Source organism: Epinephelus lanceolatus, chromosome 7 (genome assembly GCF_041903045.1).
Source record: "Epinephelus lanceolatus isolate andai-2023 chromosome 7, ASM4190304v1, whole genome shotgun sequence".
NCBI lineage: Eukaryota > Metazoa > Chordata > Actinopteri > Perciformes > Serranidae > Epinephelus > Epinephelus lanceolatus.
The window spans coordinates 13,704,673-13,718,868 of record NC_135740.1 but is presented as its reverse complement, the minus strand read 5'-3'; the positions used below and the strand labels follow the sequence as shown (position 1 = coordinate 13,718,868).

The 14,196-nt window shown below is 39.2% G+C and overlaps 1 protein-coding gene across 2 annotated transcripts in view; it reads left to right on the top strand.

Moving 5' to 3' along the window:
- The window catches only part of psd2 (pleckstrin and Sec7 domain containing 2), a 47,407-nt gene extending 38,070 nt beyond the window's left edge, over window positions 1-9,337 (top strand). For both annotated transcript variants that reach the window (XM_033633605.2, XM_033633604.2), the window contains exons 13-15: window positions 2,019-2,163; window positions 2,484-2,627; window positions 4,559-9,337. In XM_033633605.2, the coding sequence (XP_033489496.1) occupies window positions 2,019-2,163; window positions 2,484-2,627; window positions 4,559-4,789 (520 nt within the window). In that variant the 3' untranslated portion in view covers window positions 4,790-9,337. The remainder of the gene's footprint in view (window positions 1-2,018; window positions 2,164-2,483; window positions 2,628-4,558) is intronic.
- Window positions 9,338-14,196: the final 4,859 nt, after the last annotated feature.

The window sequence follows — 14,196 nt, the reverse complement described above, 5'->3', positions numbered from 1 at the left end:
TTATAAGACTTGGGTTCAGGGATTCTCCCTTATTTCCCTCTCTACCTTCACCTACTTGCACAAGTCCAAAGAAAGATAAACAACAAAACAAAACCTCAAAGTCGACACAGTGTAGTTTACCAGTAGTTTGCAACTGCATTTTTTTGAGTGGTAGAGGCACAGTCCTGATAGTCATTAGCTTGTCAATTGCTGTTAACTAGCCAAAAAGTCAGTTGTTTGTAGTTTTACTGTCCAACACCTTCATCCTCCACTCCATAAATCCACCAGCAAAGTGCCCGGCTCCCAGGCCATCTATACACGGGAGCCGACTGCAGGACGTGGTTCTGTTTTTGTCCCAATTAAACGCCCAGTCCCTTTTTGACAAATAAACGCCTGTGTCAGTTTGATGCCCCGTCTTGTTGCCAAGCAGTTCTTTTTTATAGACGTTCTTCGAATGAATCAAACCAGATTGTTGGCTACCTCAAATTATGTGTCCATTCCTTGATTACTCTGTAAGTTATTCATATTCCTTTAGTCTGTCAGGGTCCTCAGATCAAAAGAATCAAAACGGTTTTTCATAAAAATTAATCCAAGTTGTGAGTATTGTTTTTTCATCATAAAGAGGTGTTGTATCAGTATGTTGGGTGCAGTAATCCTCGAGTGCTGTAACTCACTGTCTTTCTCTCTGATGCTCTGCCTGTCGGAGCTAGATCAAACGAATGATTCATATTTAATATGTTATCTGAAGCCTAATTTTTAAACAATTAATATTCATACTGGTTTAAATAAACAATTTGATTGTGGTCCCTTTCTGTTTTGAGCAACAGTTTTGTGTGAGAGGAATTAAAGACCTGTCCCATATAGATGCCTGTTCCAAATGTAGGCCTTTTAATTTAAATGATTAAGCAAATAATAGTCTTGGTTATTGATTGAATTTTTTCGGTACCTTTTTTGTATGTATTAATTGGTGTTAATTACTTTTTTAAAATATGATTTCTTTATATTCTAGTTACATAGTCTGAATAGTCCTAAGAATTAAAAATGAATTGTTCTTTTTAAGGGTGTACTTGCATTATAATACATGCAATATATTATCATTATATCATTGGAATAAAATGATAATAATAATAATAATAATGATAATAATATTGTTTATCACAGTTGTTCTTGGGACAAGGCAAAGACAAGTTATTGTGACAGACCAACAAACCAAACTAAGTAATAGGCTCTGTCTGTCTGCCCATCTCTTCCGCTGTGTTTCATAGCTACGGACAGTGCCACACTGACACATGAAAAACAGTGTTGTCTGTGGGTTATGAAACAATAGCAAAGCGATAAGTCACATGTTTCTCTGCCAATAATTTGGCTGTTTTTTGCTATTTTATATATAATATAGATACATTGGCCTAAAGCTTAAACAGACTAGTGTTGTCACGATACTGGAATTTATAACTTCGATACAACACCTTGAAAAATAGCAAAATATGTGATGCCATTTTCAAAAATACAAATTTACATTGAGGGCATAAGATTTAAACAGTTTCAAATAATCAGAATTAATGTACATTGATAAATCGATATTTTTTTACAACACTAAGACAGAGGGGGGCAAAAAATACAACTAAGATAAGACTCCTCCTGGTGCCAGGTGTCAAAAAAAAGATAAGGATTCATTATTTAAAAAAACAAAACAAAACAAAAACATGATTTGACCATCACTTGAAAATATTCAAGACTTGACTCACTATATACTCACTACTACTACTACTTAGTTCTTAGTCAGGGACACCCCGAGTCAAAATAATAGTTGATAGTAAGTAGAGATGAAGAATCAGTCAATGAACTGGAACAGTTGTATATTTAATGTAATTCCCTCAGCCAGTTGAATGTACCAGGTTTTTGCCTTGTGAAAGAACATGTGAATGTGGCAAACAAAATATACATCAGTCAAACAATTTTCCCTGCACTCACCTGCTCTCTCGCCCCTCAGCGACATCTCACTTTACTCTCTCTGTCTCTCTCTCTCTCTCTCTCTTCAGTAGTGAGGAGGAGATGATGTCTTGGATCTTTCGGATAAACCTGGTGGCAGCGCTGTTCTCCGCTCCGGCCTTCCCTGCCGCCATCGGCTCCATGAAGAAATTCTGTCGGCCCATCCTGCCGTCTTCATCCACCAGACTCAAACAGGTACACACACACACACACACACACACACACACACACACACACAGATGATGACATAGATTACAGCAGCTGACACACTCTGCAGGCTCATATTTTCCCCCTAGAAACATAATATATTAGTGTAAATACAATCAATATCTAGTTATGACTGATATTTTGCATGTACATAATATACAGTTCATCACAGCAGCATGCAGAATCCTTATGCATTAAAAGTCTCTACACAGGGTTGGGGATTTTTGCATATTCTATTTGTGTCCCCTTGCATCTGATTGGCTGTTTTGGGGGTCTTCTGGTTTTTGTCTGGGTTGTGATTGGCTCAGGAGGAGCAGCTGCTGAGTCATGAGAGCAAGCTGAAGCAGATGAGCCTGGAGCTGGAGGAGCACCGGAAAAACTCGCCCTCAGCCGACCCTAAAAGCCGCGAGTGGGAGGAGTACCGGCTCAAAGAGCACTACCTCACGTACGAGGTACAGCTCCAGTTAATTTGTCTGCTTTTTTATGTTTCATTTTTATAGGGTTTTATGGTTTTGTTGGGGGGGGTTTTCAAGTTAAAGGGCAGCCAAGAGACCAAAAGGCATGACAGATGGCCAGTGTCACTTGTTTGCTGTTCTCTTTTCATACCCATACTCCTATTTTTTCACAGTATATCATTTAAAATGTTTCAGTTTTCATCAGATCATTAGAAAGGACGACTTTCAGAGGTGCACATAAAATCTCATGATAACTTAAACTATCAGTTTCTTCTATGAAAATCTCATTATTGGAAAAATAGATGTAGCTTTTGTGTTTTAACTGCATTTAACCATCAGTTGTCACATTAAAGGTCCAGTGTGCAGGGTTAAAGATCTATTGCCAAATGCTTTCATTAGTTTCTTATCACCTGGAAATAAGAATCATTGTGTTTTCATTACCTTTGAATGGGACGTTTATATCAACATAAGGAGTAGAACCTCTTTAACAAGGCCATGTTGTTTCTACAGTAGCCTAGAACGGACAAATCAAACACTGGCTCTAGATAGGGTCATTTGCGTTTTTGTGTCGCCCACCATAGTTCTCCTACATGCTTGGCACACGGGAGAAGTTTCAGTTCTGCAACCTCACCGCTGGATGCCACCAAATCCTACACACCGGACTTTAATGCCTCAATCAAGCTAAATATTAAACAGAAGCTCTGTCCAAATGTAGAATACGTTTTCAAGATAGCATAAATTAAAGCCAGTTATGAAATTAATTTGAGATTGGGCTGTGTTTAGACTGCAGGCTAATGTGGCCCACATTAGATTTTTTTGTGAACAACAGGAATCACATTGGAATCTGATCTTTCAATTTCAATTTTGGCCACTTACAAATGTGGTCCTACATCAGATAAATGTCTAAGTTTTTGCAATGCAACCTTAAATTAAACGGCCATATCGGAACTCGTGACTTTTACATCACTCTAGTTTCTTGCTGCAGATGTCTTGTGGAGAGGTGCTGACACATGTATCTGAAAGCAGCCCTTGACTTTCTGAAATCTTGGATGAAATGTGTTTCATTGAAGCTATTCATGTCATGATCCCACCGTTGCTGGTTATTTCGCATCCACGCCATGGATGTATAAAAAGAGCTGGATAAAGGGGCCCCGTTCATTCTTATAAACGTTGCTCATTGGCGCATAAAGCCAAAAAAAGTTCAACTTCCAATTATGAAATTACTCTGATCTTCTGCATCTTTCATGGGCCCATAGAGCAGACACACTAGCATTTCCTTCAACCTTGACTCCCACCCACTCGGCCTCAGGCTCACTCACACGAATGACATACAATAACTCTGAATTAGGCTGTTAGTAAATTTTGCAACTTTTATGTCATAACCATTTAAATAAGGGATATTTAGTGTTTACACTTGGAATTAGTTTTGCCTCGAAAAAAAAATTCCCCACTGATTTATAGATGTCTCTTTCCCAGTGAAAGTCTATGGGAAAAGTCTTTTTGGCCCCCATGGCATCTTGTGACAGAGCTGGAAGTCGAAATTTCACGGTTTGGCCACTATGTCAAATTGGCTTTACAGCCCAGCTCTGTTCCTGGGGGCTTGTCTTTGTTATCATCTACTCACAAATTCACTGGCTCCTCCTGCACCTATAAACGAGACTGTTAATGCTGACTTCAATAGCCTCCACGTTTACTTCGTTCAACCGTGTTCTGCATGTGATGTCTTTGTTGTTGTTCCTTTGCACACATTGGTCAGTTCAGGAATGGAATTTGACACTGGCCTCATTTTAAAAAACTATGTGAACATCCAAAAAAAAACCAAAACAGATATGAGCAATAAATCCCAATTTAACAGGAAGGTGTGCTTTAGCCTCTTGTTTCATCTTCTTTTGGTCTCACTTTCCCTCTTCTCCCCTCTCTCTGAGCAGAAGACTCGGTATGAGACGTACATCAACCTCCTGCAGGCCAAAATCCGTGCAGAGACGGACGACCTTGAGAAGATCGAGGCCAGCGTGATGGGTGGCCTGATCATGGAGGGCGGCCTGGTCGGCCGGGAGTGCCACCTCCGCAAGACGCAGTCCTCTCCATCCATTAGTCAGGCTCAAGGCGGGCTGAACGGGAGGGCCACTGGATGCACTGCCCCAGGACAGAGGAGCTGAGGGGAGGCAGGAGGACCAGTGACCACAGCCCACAAAACAACATCCCTCCAAGCCAAACCAGCTGAATCCTCCAACCTCTGACTGGGTTTTTCTGTTAGAATTTTGTGTTTTGGGCTCCTCCGTTCCTCCTGTTGTACTTACAATATGAAGGTCGGTAGCAACAGGAGAAATGACTGTCACTATCCTTCCCAGACTTTATCGACCCTGATGATAAGTTTCTTTCCTTGAGCAATAGATGAAGAAGATGAAGACCCAACAAGTGACCCTGCCAAACCTCAGTCCTTTGAACTTATATTATTGCACATTAAAATGATCATAACTGTGATCACTATTTATAACAACATCATCAGTATTATTTTGAAATTACACTCAGAGCAATGCAGTTGTCTGTAGTGGACATGTGTTTTTAGTTACGAGCAGAGCTTTGAGTAATTTATAAAGTATCAGTTTAAGGCCAGAAAGAGGACAAAGAGTGAGAGACAGACTGGTTTGCCTTTGTCCTCTCTGTCCTGTCTTCGTCCTGCAGTCCAGGAGTCAGACAGTGATTCAGATGGAGATGGTACTACTGTAGCATTTTGGCCTTTTATTTCGTGTTTACACACCCAGCCGCTCACAGGCGTGTGTATGGACCTACAGTGATGGTGGACAGTGGTGTGTGAAGATACAACATATCTGTCCCAGAGTTACAAAAAACTCTCAGAGGAACTTCTCAGAAGGATCAAGTCCCTGCCATGTATAGCATATTTATTTATTTATTTAATTCTCCAAACCTTTATTCACCCCAGGAAGGGTTTACACTGAGCATGCTCGCTCTTTTTCCGTCTCGACATTCATACAGTTAACATTTGTTAGTGTAAAGGAGCTGCCAAAAGGAACAACTGTGGTTTTAACTGTTCACTAAGCTGCTCCACCAGAGGAACTGGAGGTTGAGTGCCTTACCCAAGGGCACCTTGACACTAGATGTTGAGGGATTTAGAGAGTGTTAGTCAGTCACTTGTCAGAGAGATCACAAGTCTGTGTCTGTGATTTTTAAGCTGCCGCTACCCCAAATACTGACGCGTATTCAATTATTCTGTTTGCTTTTCTAACAAATCAAATCGGAACTGAAGAGGAGAGCGGTATGTGACTGAATGAAAGCACTGTGCCATGTTCTGTTTTATCCCACAAACTACTCTTCTTATATCACAACAGCGTGCACTGAGCTGATATATGTAACAATATATGGTTGGGTGTGAGGTTTCTTAAGTTAGATGTGAAGGGCAGAACAGGAAGTAGTGGGTGAGAGGCATACCGTATGAGTGGGTCAGCTGGTATGTGTGTGTGTGTGTGTGTGTGTGTGCACATGCATGTGTCTGTGTGTGTGTGCATCGGCATGCTCTTTTTAAGCGGTTCCAGTTGAGATGTTGAAGCAGTAGGCAACAGGAAGAAGTAAATATAGCAGGGTCAAGTTTTTCTATGAAGAATTTATAAAGCATGTTTGGTGAGAATCAATCCAACGGCCTTCTGCTGAATAAGACCGCCATCACAACGAGGCCTGGATCTCTCAAAAGCATCTTCAGCACGGAGGCAGACATCATCTTTGTGACAAAATATGTACCTCATCTCTTAAAGAGGACCTATGATGCTTTTCTTTATTTTCTGGCATATATGAAATGTTATGATTAAACATGTTCATATCAAACATGGCCAAGGTTTCAAATAATGAGGTAACCACATGTAAAAGTAACCCCTGTGAGCAAAGATGTCAGGCCATGCACCATTCTTAATACTCTCTGAATACTCTGAATAGTGTTTATATTACAGAGCCATTACTATTACATGTAGCTACGTGCTAACGTAAATTTAATGTTAATTTCTCTCCAATTTCGGATCATATTCTTGGTGGAACATGTCTGACTGTGAACATTTTGTTTTAGAAGCTTTTGGTAGTGATAAAACTGTGGCTTTACTAGAGATGCACTGATCCAGCTTTTTCAGTTTCGATACCTATCCCGATGCTGTGGCTTTGAGTGTCAGCTGATACCCGATACCGATCCGATACCATGGTTGACCTAAAAAGCTATATACCTTTACATGTAGAACAGAAAAGACTAGAGGCATCAGGCATTGATGACTACACAGTTCTTTCCTAAGATAAAACAAGATGAAACAGATTAATTCAATGATGAACTATTTATTTTTAACAAAATAAACAATTGTGCAACAGCAGTTGAAATAGTGTGAAATACCTTCACACATCAGATTCTCTCCTGTGCTCCATGACGTATGACGTAGCTTGCGTCGCAATAGATTTAAAGGGAAAGGATTGCCTCAGATATAGGTTTAATTTTCCGAGACCCGATCCATCTATTTTAATGATAGCAGGGCCGATATTTGATCCAGATATCGGATCGGTGCATCCCTAGGCTTTACTGTGTTACAGTTGCTCCCTGACTGCAAGTTCACTGCTACCAAAAGGCAACCTGCCAAAAAGTTCCTCAAATGGCCACTGAAGCGAGGGAATCCCCATAGACCTTGTGTTAAAATGCCCAACTTTACAGCAGAAATAAACATGTTCACAGCCTGGTTCAAAAACAGATTTGGTCTCGATAGCTAATTCCAACATTCAAGACACTGAATTTTTTTTAAAAATTAAGGCTCAAAGTTAAACATTCAAGGGTGGGGCCATTTGAGTGATAGGCTGCCTGTGAGGCGTTGCTGCTGTCCAGGAGTCAGATCCACCCCTTGCTCCTCCACATCTCCACCTTCTCGTACAAACATGGTCACTTCTGGGTCCAAAAAAAAAAAAGATAGGGACGGCCAAAATGCCAAACTCGAGGCTTCAAAACGGGAGTCTAAAAAATCCTGGAGGTGACATCATGGTAGCTATGGCTATTTTTTTGTACGGTCTTTGACTGTCATATGTGGCTATATGCTATTGTCAGGGAAACATGCAGTCCTGGTTGTGAGTTTGCTGTTTTCTCCCAAATTTTGAATCATGTTCCCGCTGGAATATGTCCGGTTGTAAAGACTTTGGTTATTAGGTGATTTCTCACAGTAGAAAGTGCAGCTATACTTCATAACAGTCATTCTCAGATTGCATTGACAGTGCAGAGATGCCAAGATGGAGAAGACCTGGACACACTGATGAATCAGAGCAGATTGGGCTTTTTCGGGAGGGGGCTTAAAGAGACAGGGTGAATACATCTATATTCTATCAGACAGTATTTTGGAACATTAAAGCATGTAAACATGTTCCAATACAAACCCACAAAACATCATTGAAACAGAAAATAAGCATCACAGGTCCCCTTTAAAACAGAAAATCTAACCAATCTTATGTTCTGATTGCTAACATGGACCTTTCACAGCTTGCTTCGCCTCGTAATGGACATTTACTCATACTGATGTATTCTTTCCACTGCCATTCTTCTTAACAGTTGAACATGTTTTTGGGAAAACAGGCCTTGGCCTATCTTAGACAGAGACTGGCTGATTGGAGAGTGTAGCAGCAGGACTGCTCCAGCTTAACGTGTTAAGTCAAGAAACCTGTCAGCGTACTGGAATGAGCAGCAAAACAACTCCACCAGCAGAGTAGCCATCAAAACATCCTCCACGTGGAGGATGACGAGGAGAAAAGACTTGTTTTCTAAGAAGACTGGTTTGGTTTTCTGAGTATGACTGACTCTGCCAGCTAAGAACAGCCAGAACAGACGTCCAGCACATGTTTTTCCAAACAGAGGAACACAACATATTACGCCTGTTTCTTATGGAAGGAGGACTTGTGTAATCTGAGGAAGTGTGGATGTGGTGGTAGGTGTGGCAGTACTGCTGTTTGTGAGCACCTTAATAGATCCCAACCCGCCCAAACACACACACACACACACACACACACACACACACCCCCCTTTTCTCTTTCTCCGTAATTTGCTTATGACACAACTGTAGATCAGTGAGCTTAGTGTGCCCTCACTCAGCCTCAGTGTGGCACAGAAGCATGTTGACATAACCAGAGCTGTGGATATCGACAGTATGATCAGTCTTTGGCTCTGGACACAGCGCTTCTGTTGCTTCGTATATCATATTAATAGTGACTGATAGGATCTGAGATCCTTTTGGGACTTGGCTGGAAACCTGGAATCACAGCTGGAATCCTGGAGCCGGATCCTTGTACAGACCAAAACGCTGAAGTGGAGCTGAGTTTTCAGAGAGGAAGTACCATTTTATAAAGCTGTATTGTTAGGATAAATAACTGCTTTCTTACAGGGAGACTTCCCCTTATAGTCACTTTGGCTGTTGTGCTAACCATTGTTTCCCGATGTTCTAGGGTAGGCCTGTGCTGTAATATAGGATTGTGACAAAAAAAAAAAATTGTTGATTGTTATGTTTTATTTAAAAAAAAAAAAGAAAAAAGAAAAGACAACTTGGGCACTTTGATGTCAGCATTGGATCTGTCTTTTTGTTTGTTTTGTTTGTATATCTGAACTGTTCTTTGACAGGATGCTTATACTATGTAAAGGACATATTTACTGAATATTTAGTCTGTGCTTCATAAAGTAAGCTTTTATACAGATGATTGTGGTCATGATTTATTCACATTGTCAACTCCGATTTAAAGAAAACCGTTAGTGTCTCACTGGTTCCCTCGTCAAAACGCCAATGGGATTTTTCCATTATATTTTGGATTATTGACAAAAATAAGCTCTGTGGCACGTTTATAATACTTACATGTTTTGTTCAGCAAGATAATCTTCACAAGTGAACACCACTTTAATGTTTTTTTAAGTGTCAATGCAATTGTCAGATGTAAATAGCTATTGTTAGGCTGTAAACTAATCAAACTGTGGTCACATGACTTACCACCCCCACCACAACGGGGCTGTAAACCCATATTTGGAATGATGTTCTGTCGTCTTGTTTAACCACTTGTCACCAACCGCCTTTTTAAAGACACATAAAAGCGTATTTATTGATGTCTTTTATGTTGTAGGACAAAACTTGAAAGTCTCTTAAGCTTGCGTTAACCACAGAGCTTATTTTAGGCATCTAACTATAAACCTGTTGACTTTGAGAGGAGGGAACTAGGAGTGCAAAAATGCTAACTCATTTCTGGATTTCAGAACTCATTCTTGCACCGCTCTATTGACATCTATGATGTTATGTAGGTATTTCTTCGTGTAATAATACAAATATATTTTGTTCTGAACTTTAGTGCTATGTATTATTTCCAGCATAGGTAAAAGCACATTTAAAGGATGCTCATTAATGTCAAACTTCCATTCCAAAGTTTTTAAAAATGCTAAAAAAAAAGTGGGCAAAAGGTTAAACTTCAGTATTTTCAACCTGGACTCTGTTTTCCCATGATTTTGTGTCTAAGTGACTAATAGAGAAAACCATTTTCAAAATTGATCCAGTATCAAAAAGAGAGCCCTGCTGCAAACAGGCTGCCATGTAACCACTCTGGGCAATCGTTCACCATCAGTTTACATCCACAGAAAGTGCTTGGTTTGCCACTGACAGGCTTAGATTGTGTTGCACAACATTATGGGAAAGACCCTACAGAGAATTGAAATATCTTCCCTTACCTTTTGCTGATGTCTGTTTCTTACCGAGTGTAATCACATCTCAGTTAGGGAGAAGCCTTGACTTTTCAGCATTGTCAAAATCATTGAAATATTCAGCCATGACATTGAAAATCTTTTAGATAATATTCACTGTGTACACTTTCTGTACTCCAACACAACAAACTCTTCTTGGTACTCCTCTCTCCAACCCTCAGTAAGGTTCCCACTGTTTTCTTTTTTCCTGCGACATGTCACCTCTTGCAAGATTTCAGAACGAGACTTCTCCTTGAGCAAGACTTGAACACAATACCAAACAGACCAGTGAACGGCAAAGAAAAATGTTTCATTTCTCTGTAGGGTGCTTTCTGTACTGTTCTCCAACACTTAGGATAACAATCTGAGCCTGTCAGTGGCAAAAATAAGCATTAATGGATGTTGCTGTGACCACTTTCAAAAATGGTTGCCTCCATTTGGTCTCTTGGACACAAAAACACAAGAGAAAAGGGTCCAGGTTTAAACAACACCGTAGTTTATCTGATTTAAAACAGTATGGCGTGTTGAGCCATTTTCAACCCATGAAATGTCAGTATTAACATCAGCAATGATGTGTTTCATCAAAGTACAGTAATATAGTTTACAGCTAAATTAATGCAGTAACTCTTTTATAGGTTTAGTCTGCAGTTAAGAGCTACATTTGAAAGTTAGCATGAGTCAAATCCAGTATAAAACAGCTTTGTAGCCAGAGACAATAAAGTGTCAATGTGTACGAGCACACAGTATCCTTGATCCTCAAACAAGTAATTATTGTAGAGTTCACCTTTCAGTAAGGACTTCAGCCCAAGTCAGAAAACTGTTACATGTATCATGCCATAACACACACTACATTTCACCAAATAAAAATGTGAGAGTCCATACCCACACACCTTTTTAAAACTGTATAGTGTAGCATAACAACAGACACACTGGTTGAAGTATGAACTAATGTGTATGAGTGAAGCATTCATATGCATGGAGTAGCTTCAGGTAAATTGCAGTGTAACACATTGCTGTATCTCCCCCTGTTTTCTTTTAATGCATCAGATCTAAACTTTAAAGGCACCGCCCTCTTGACCACTTAAATTTCCCCCGCAGGTGTCTTGCAGTATTTCTCCTGCATCAGCGGTGTTGGAGAGGCTCAGCTACAGCAGCTCAGAGATGCTGACTACATACATAAACTTGTGTCATGATACTGACTGCTGATACTTCCCACCAGTGTCAAATACACGTGGTTATTTGTGAGCTGTTTTGACCTTGAAATGACTCATCTATAATTACATGTTGGATACAAAACCAAAATACTGTAACCTTTTTATAGTTATAGCTCATAAACTGTTTTCATCTCATTATTTGGACTGATGGAACAAGATAAACATTTCAGTTCATTTTTAGCTTTATATCATTATGGTAACTTCAAAAAGTACATAGTTTAACATTTTATCAAATGGATGTTGTGTTCAATTGTCATCAGGCCATATAAGCACTGTGCTTTAGAAAAAAGAGATCAATATATTTTGTCCACATTTAAAAGAAATATTTTTTAACCTAATACCTACATGGTGATATCAATGATTTGTTAAGAGCTTTTTGAGTGTACTGTTCATCCTGATAGTATTCATCCTGGACTACCTTTTATTGTGATTTATGGTGAAGGAGATTCAATAATGACCATTTTTTGCAATTAGCATTGGTCCACATTTTACACAAAATACAGTCATTTGACTTGAGGACATGAAACATACCTTAGAAGAGGGACAGGGGAGCTGTAACATGACTTCATACCTCATCATAGTAAGAATAAGATGATGGTAATATAGCTATTTGTGTGTGTCTGCAAGGACAGTGCTTAGAAAAACAAACCAAGATTAGCATACGACCATGGTAAGAATAGTGCACCAAAGTAACACTTTTTGTCGGAAACTATTTTGGAAACTAGCGGTGAGGTAAAATATTTGAAAACTAGAATTACAGCCTTGCAGTTGTACATCTCAGCGGACCCGTCAAGTTGCAGTTTACACTCATGTCTCTGAAAACAATCCTAAATAAGCTATAGCTAAAATAATAGCTTAATCCTAAAATAAATCCTATTTGACCTTTGTGTGAATTTTTGTCATAATTAGCATATAAATTCTTGAGTTATGGCCAAAAACATGTTCTGTGAGGTCACAGTGACCTTGACCCTTGACCCCAAAATTCTACTCACCTTATTTTTGAGTCCAAGTGGACGTTGGTGCAAAATTCCCTCAACGTCTTCTTGAGATATTGTGTTCACGACAATGAGACAGACCCAAGGTCACAGTGACCTTGATCTTTGACCACTGATTTTAATCAGTTCATCCTTGACTCAAAGTGGACCTTTGTGCCAAATTTGAAGAAATTCCCTCAAGGTGTTCTTGAGATATTATGTTCATAAGAATGAGACAGACCCAAGGTCACAGTGACCTTGACCTTTGACCACCAAAATCTAATCAGTTCATCCTTTAGTCCAAGTGGACATTTGTGCCAAATATGAATAAATTCCCTCAAAGCGGTCTTTTAATAATGCGTTCACAAGAATAGGACTGATGGACGGTTGGGGTCAGACAAGTGGATGGATGGACAGACAGCCCAGGAATATAATAACTGGCAGAGGCATAAAAAAGACGTTTTATTTTCCCCGCTTGAGTCCCCGCTCAAGTGTTCTTCAGAGTGAGTCTGTGACTTTAAGAGAGTGTTGCATTATGGGCCATTTGTAGCTTAAATGTTGCTAGGCTATTTTTTTTTTTTTTTTTAACAATCAATAGTTTCTACAAGTATATCTGCTGTATGACTGCTAACGTTTTTTTTTAGCTCCAAAAATGTGTAGTAAGCTCACTTTAACCTACAAGCGTTTTTTAAATTTATTATTTTAAAAGTAAAAGTCTTTACTGAATCAAGAGGTTGTAACGTCAGCCAAGTATGGTGCCGCTGAGTGTTGTGTTAGAGAATGACAAAGCGGTAACAAAGAAAATATGCTAATGGTGTGAGAAAGTTTGCTGTGTTCCTGACATTGCTGGCAGAGTGTTAATGTGACAACTGAACAAAGAAACTCCACTCAACGGTAAGCATTATATTTTATTCTTTACATTAAAACAATATGTGTTTAACTTTGACAAAAGAAAACCAGTTGGTACCCCAAACCCTGCTGCAGTGAGCGAGGTGCAGTCAGGAACAGGGTTAACGTTAGCTTGTTAGCCGTCTTTCAGCAGCAGACATTTTGACTTTTCACAGTGGGAAAAGAACAGGTGTTACTAATAATGGCTCTGTTTTATTTAATTTCAAGCGTCCCAGAGAGCTATTGTGACAAAAATAATTTCAGTTAGTAAAATAGTGTAAGCTTGTCAAACAGTGTTAGCTAGCAAAACAAAATGTCCTAATTGAATAATTATTAACACCTGTGTTTCTCCTGCTGTGACACGACTGTTGCAAAAGAAGGGTATTTTTGTTATTATTCTACTAAACAGCTGAATCATCACTGTCAAAGATTTTTTTTTTTTTTTAAAAAAAAAGGTTAAATATAATTGTTGTTTTTTTTGTTTTTTTTTAAAATTTGGATACTGAATTTCTATTGAAATGTTATTTAATTCAAAGTGTGACTTAGCCACACAAAGTCTGTTTTGAGAGCATGTGTTTGAAAAGGGGATTTTGTATTTTAATCAGTCTAAATTATGTTCATTAAACTTGCTCTGAGATACCAAAATAAAATCTGAGCTAGTTTGCCAGCTAGCTAGTTTTACAAAATTATCAGCATGGTCATGTAGTGACCAGACACTTTATGAGGCTGAAAAGACGTCTACACATTATTTAATA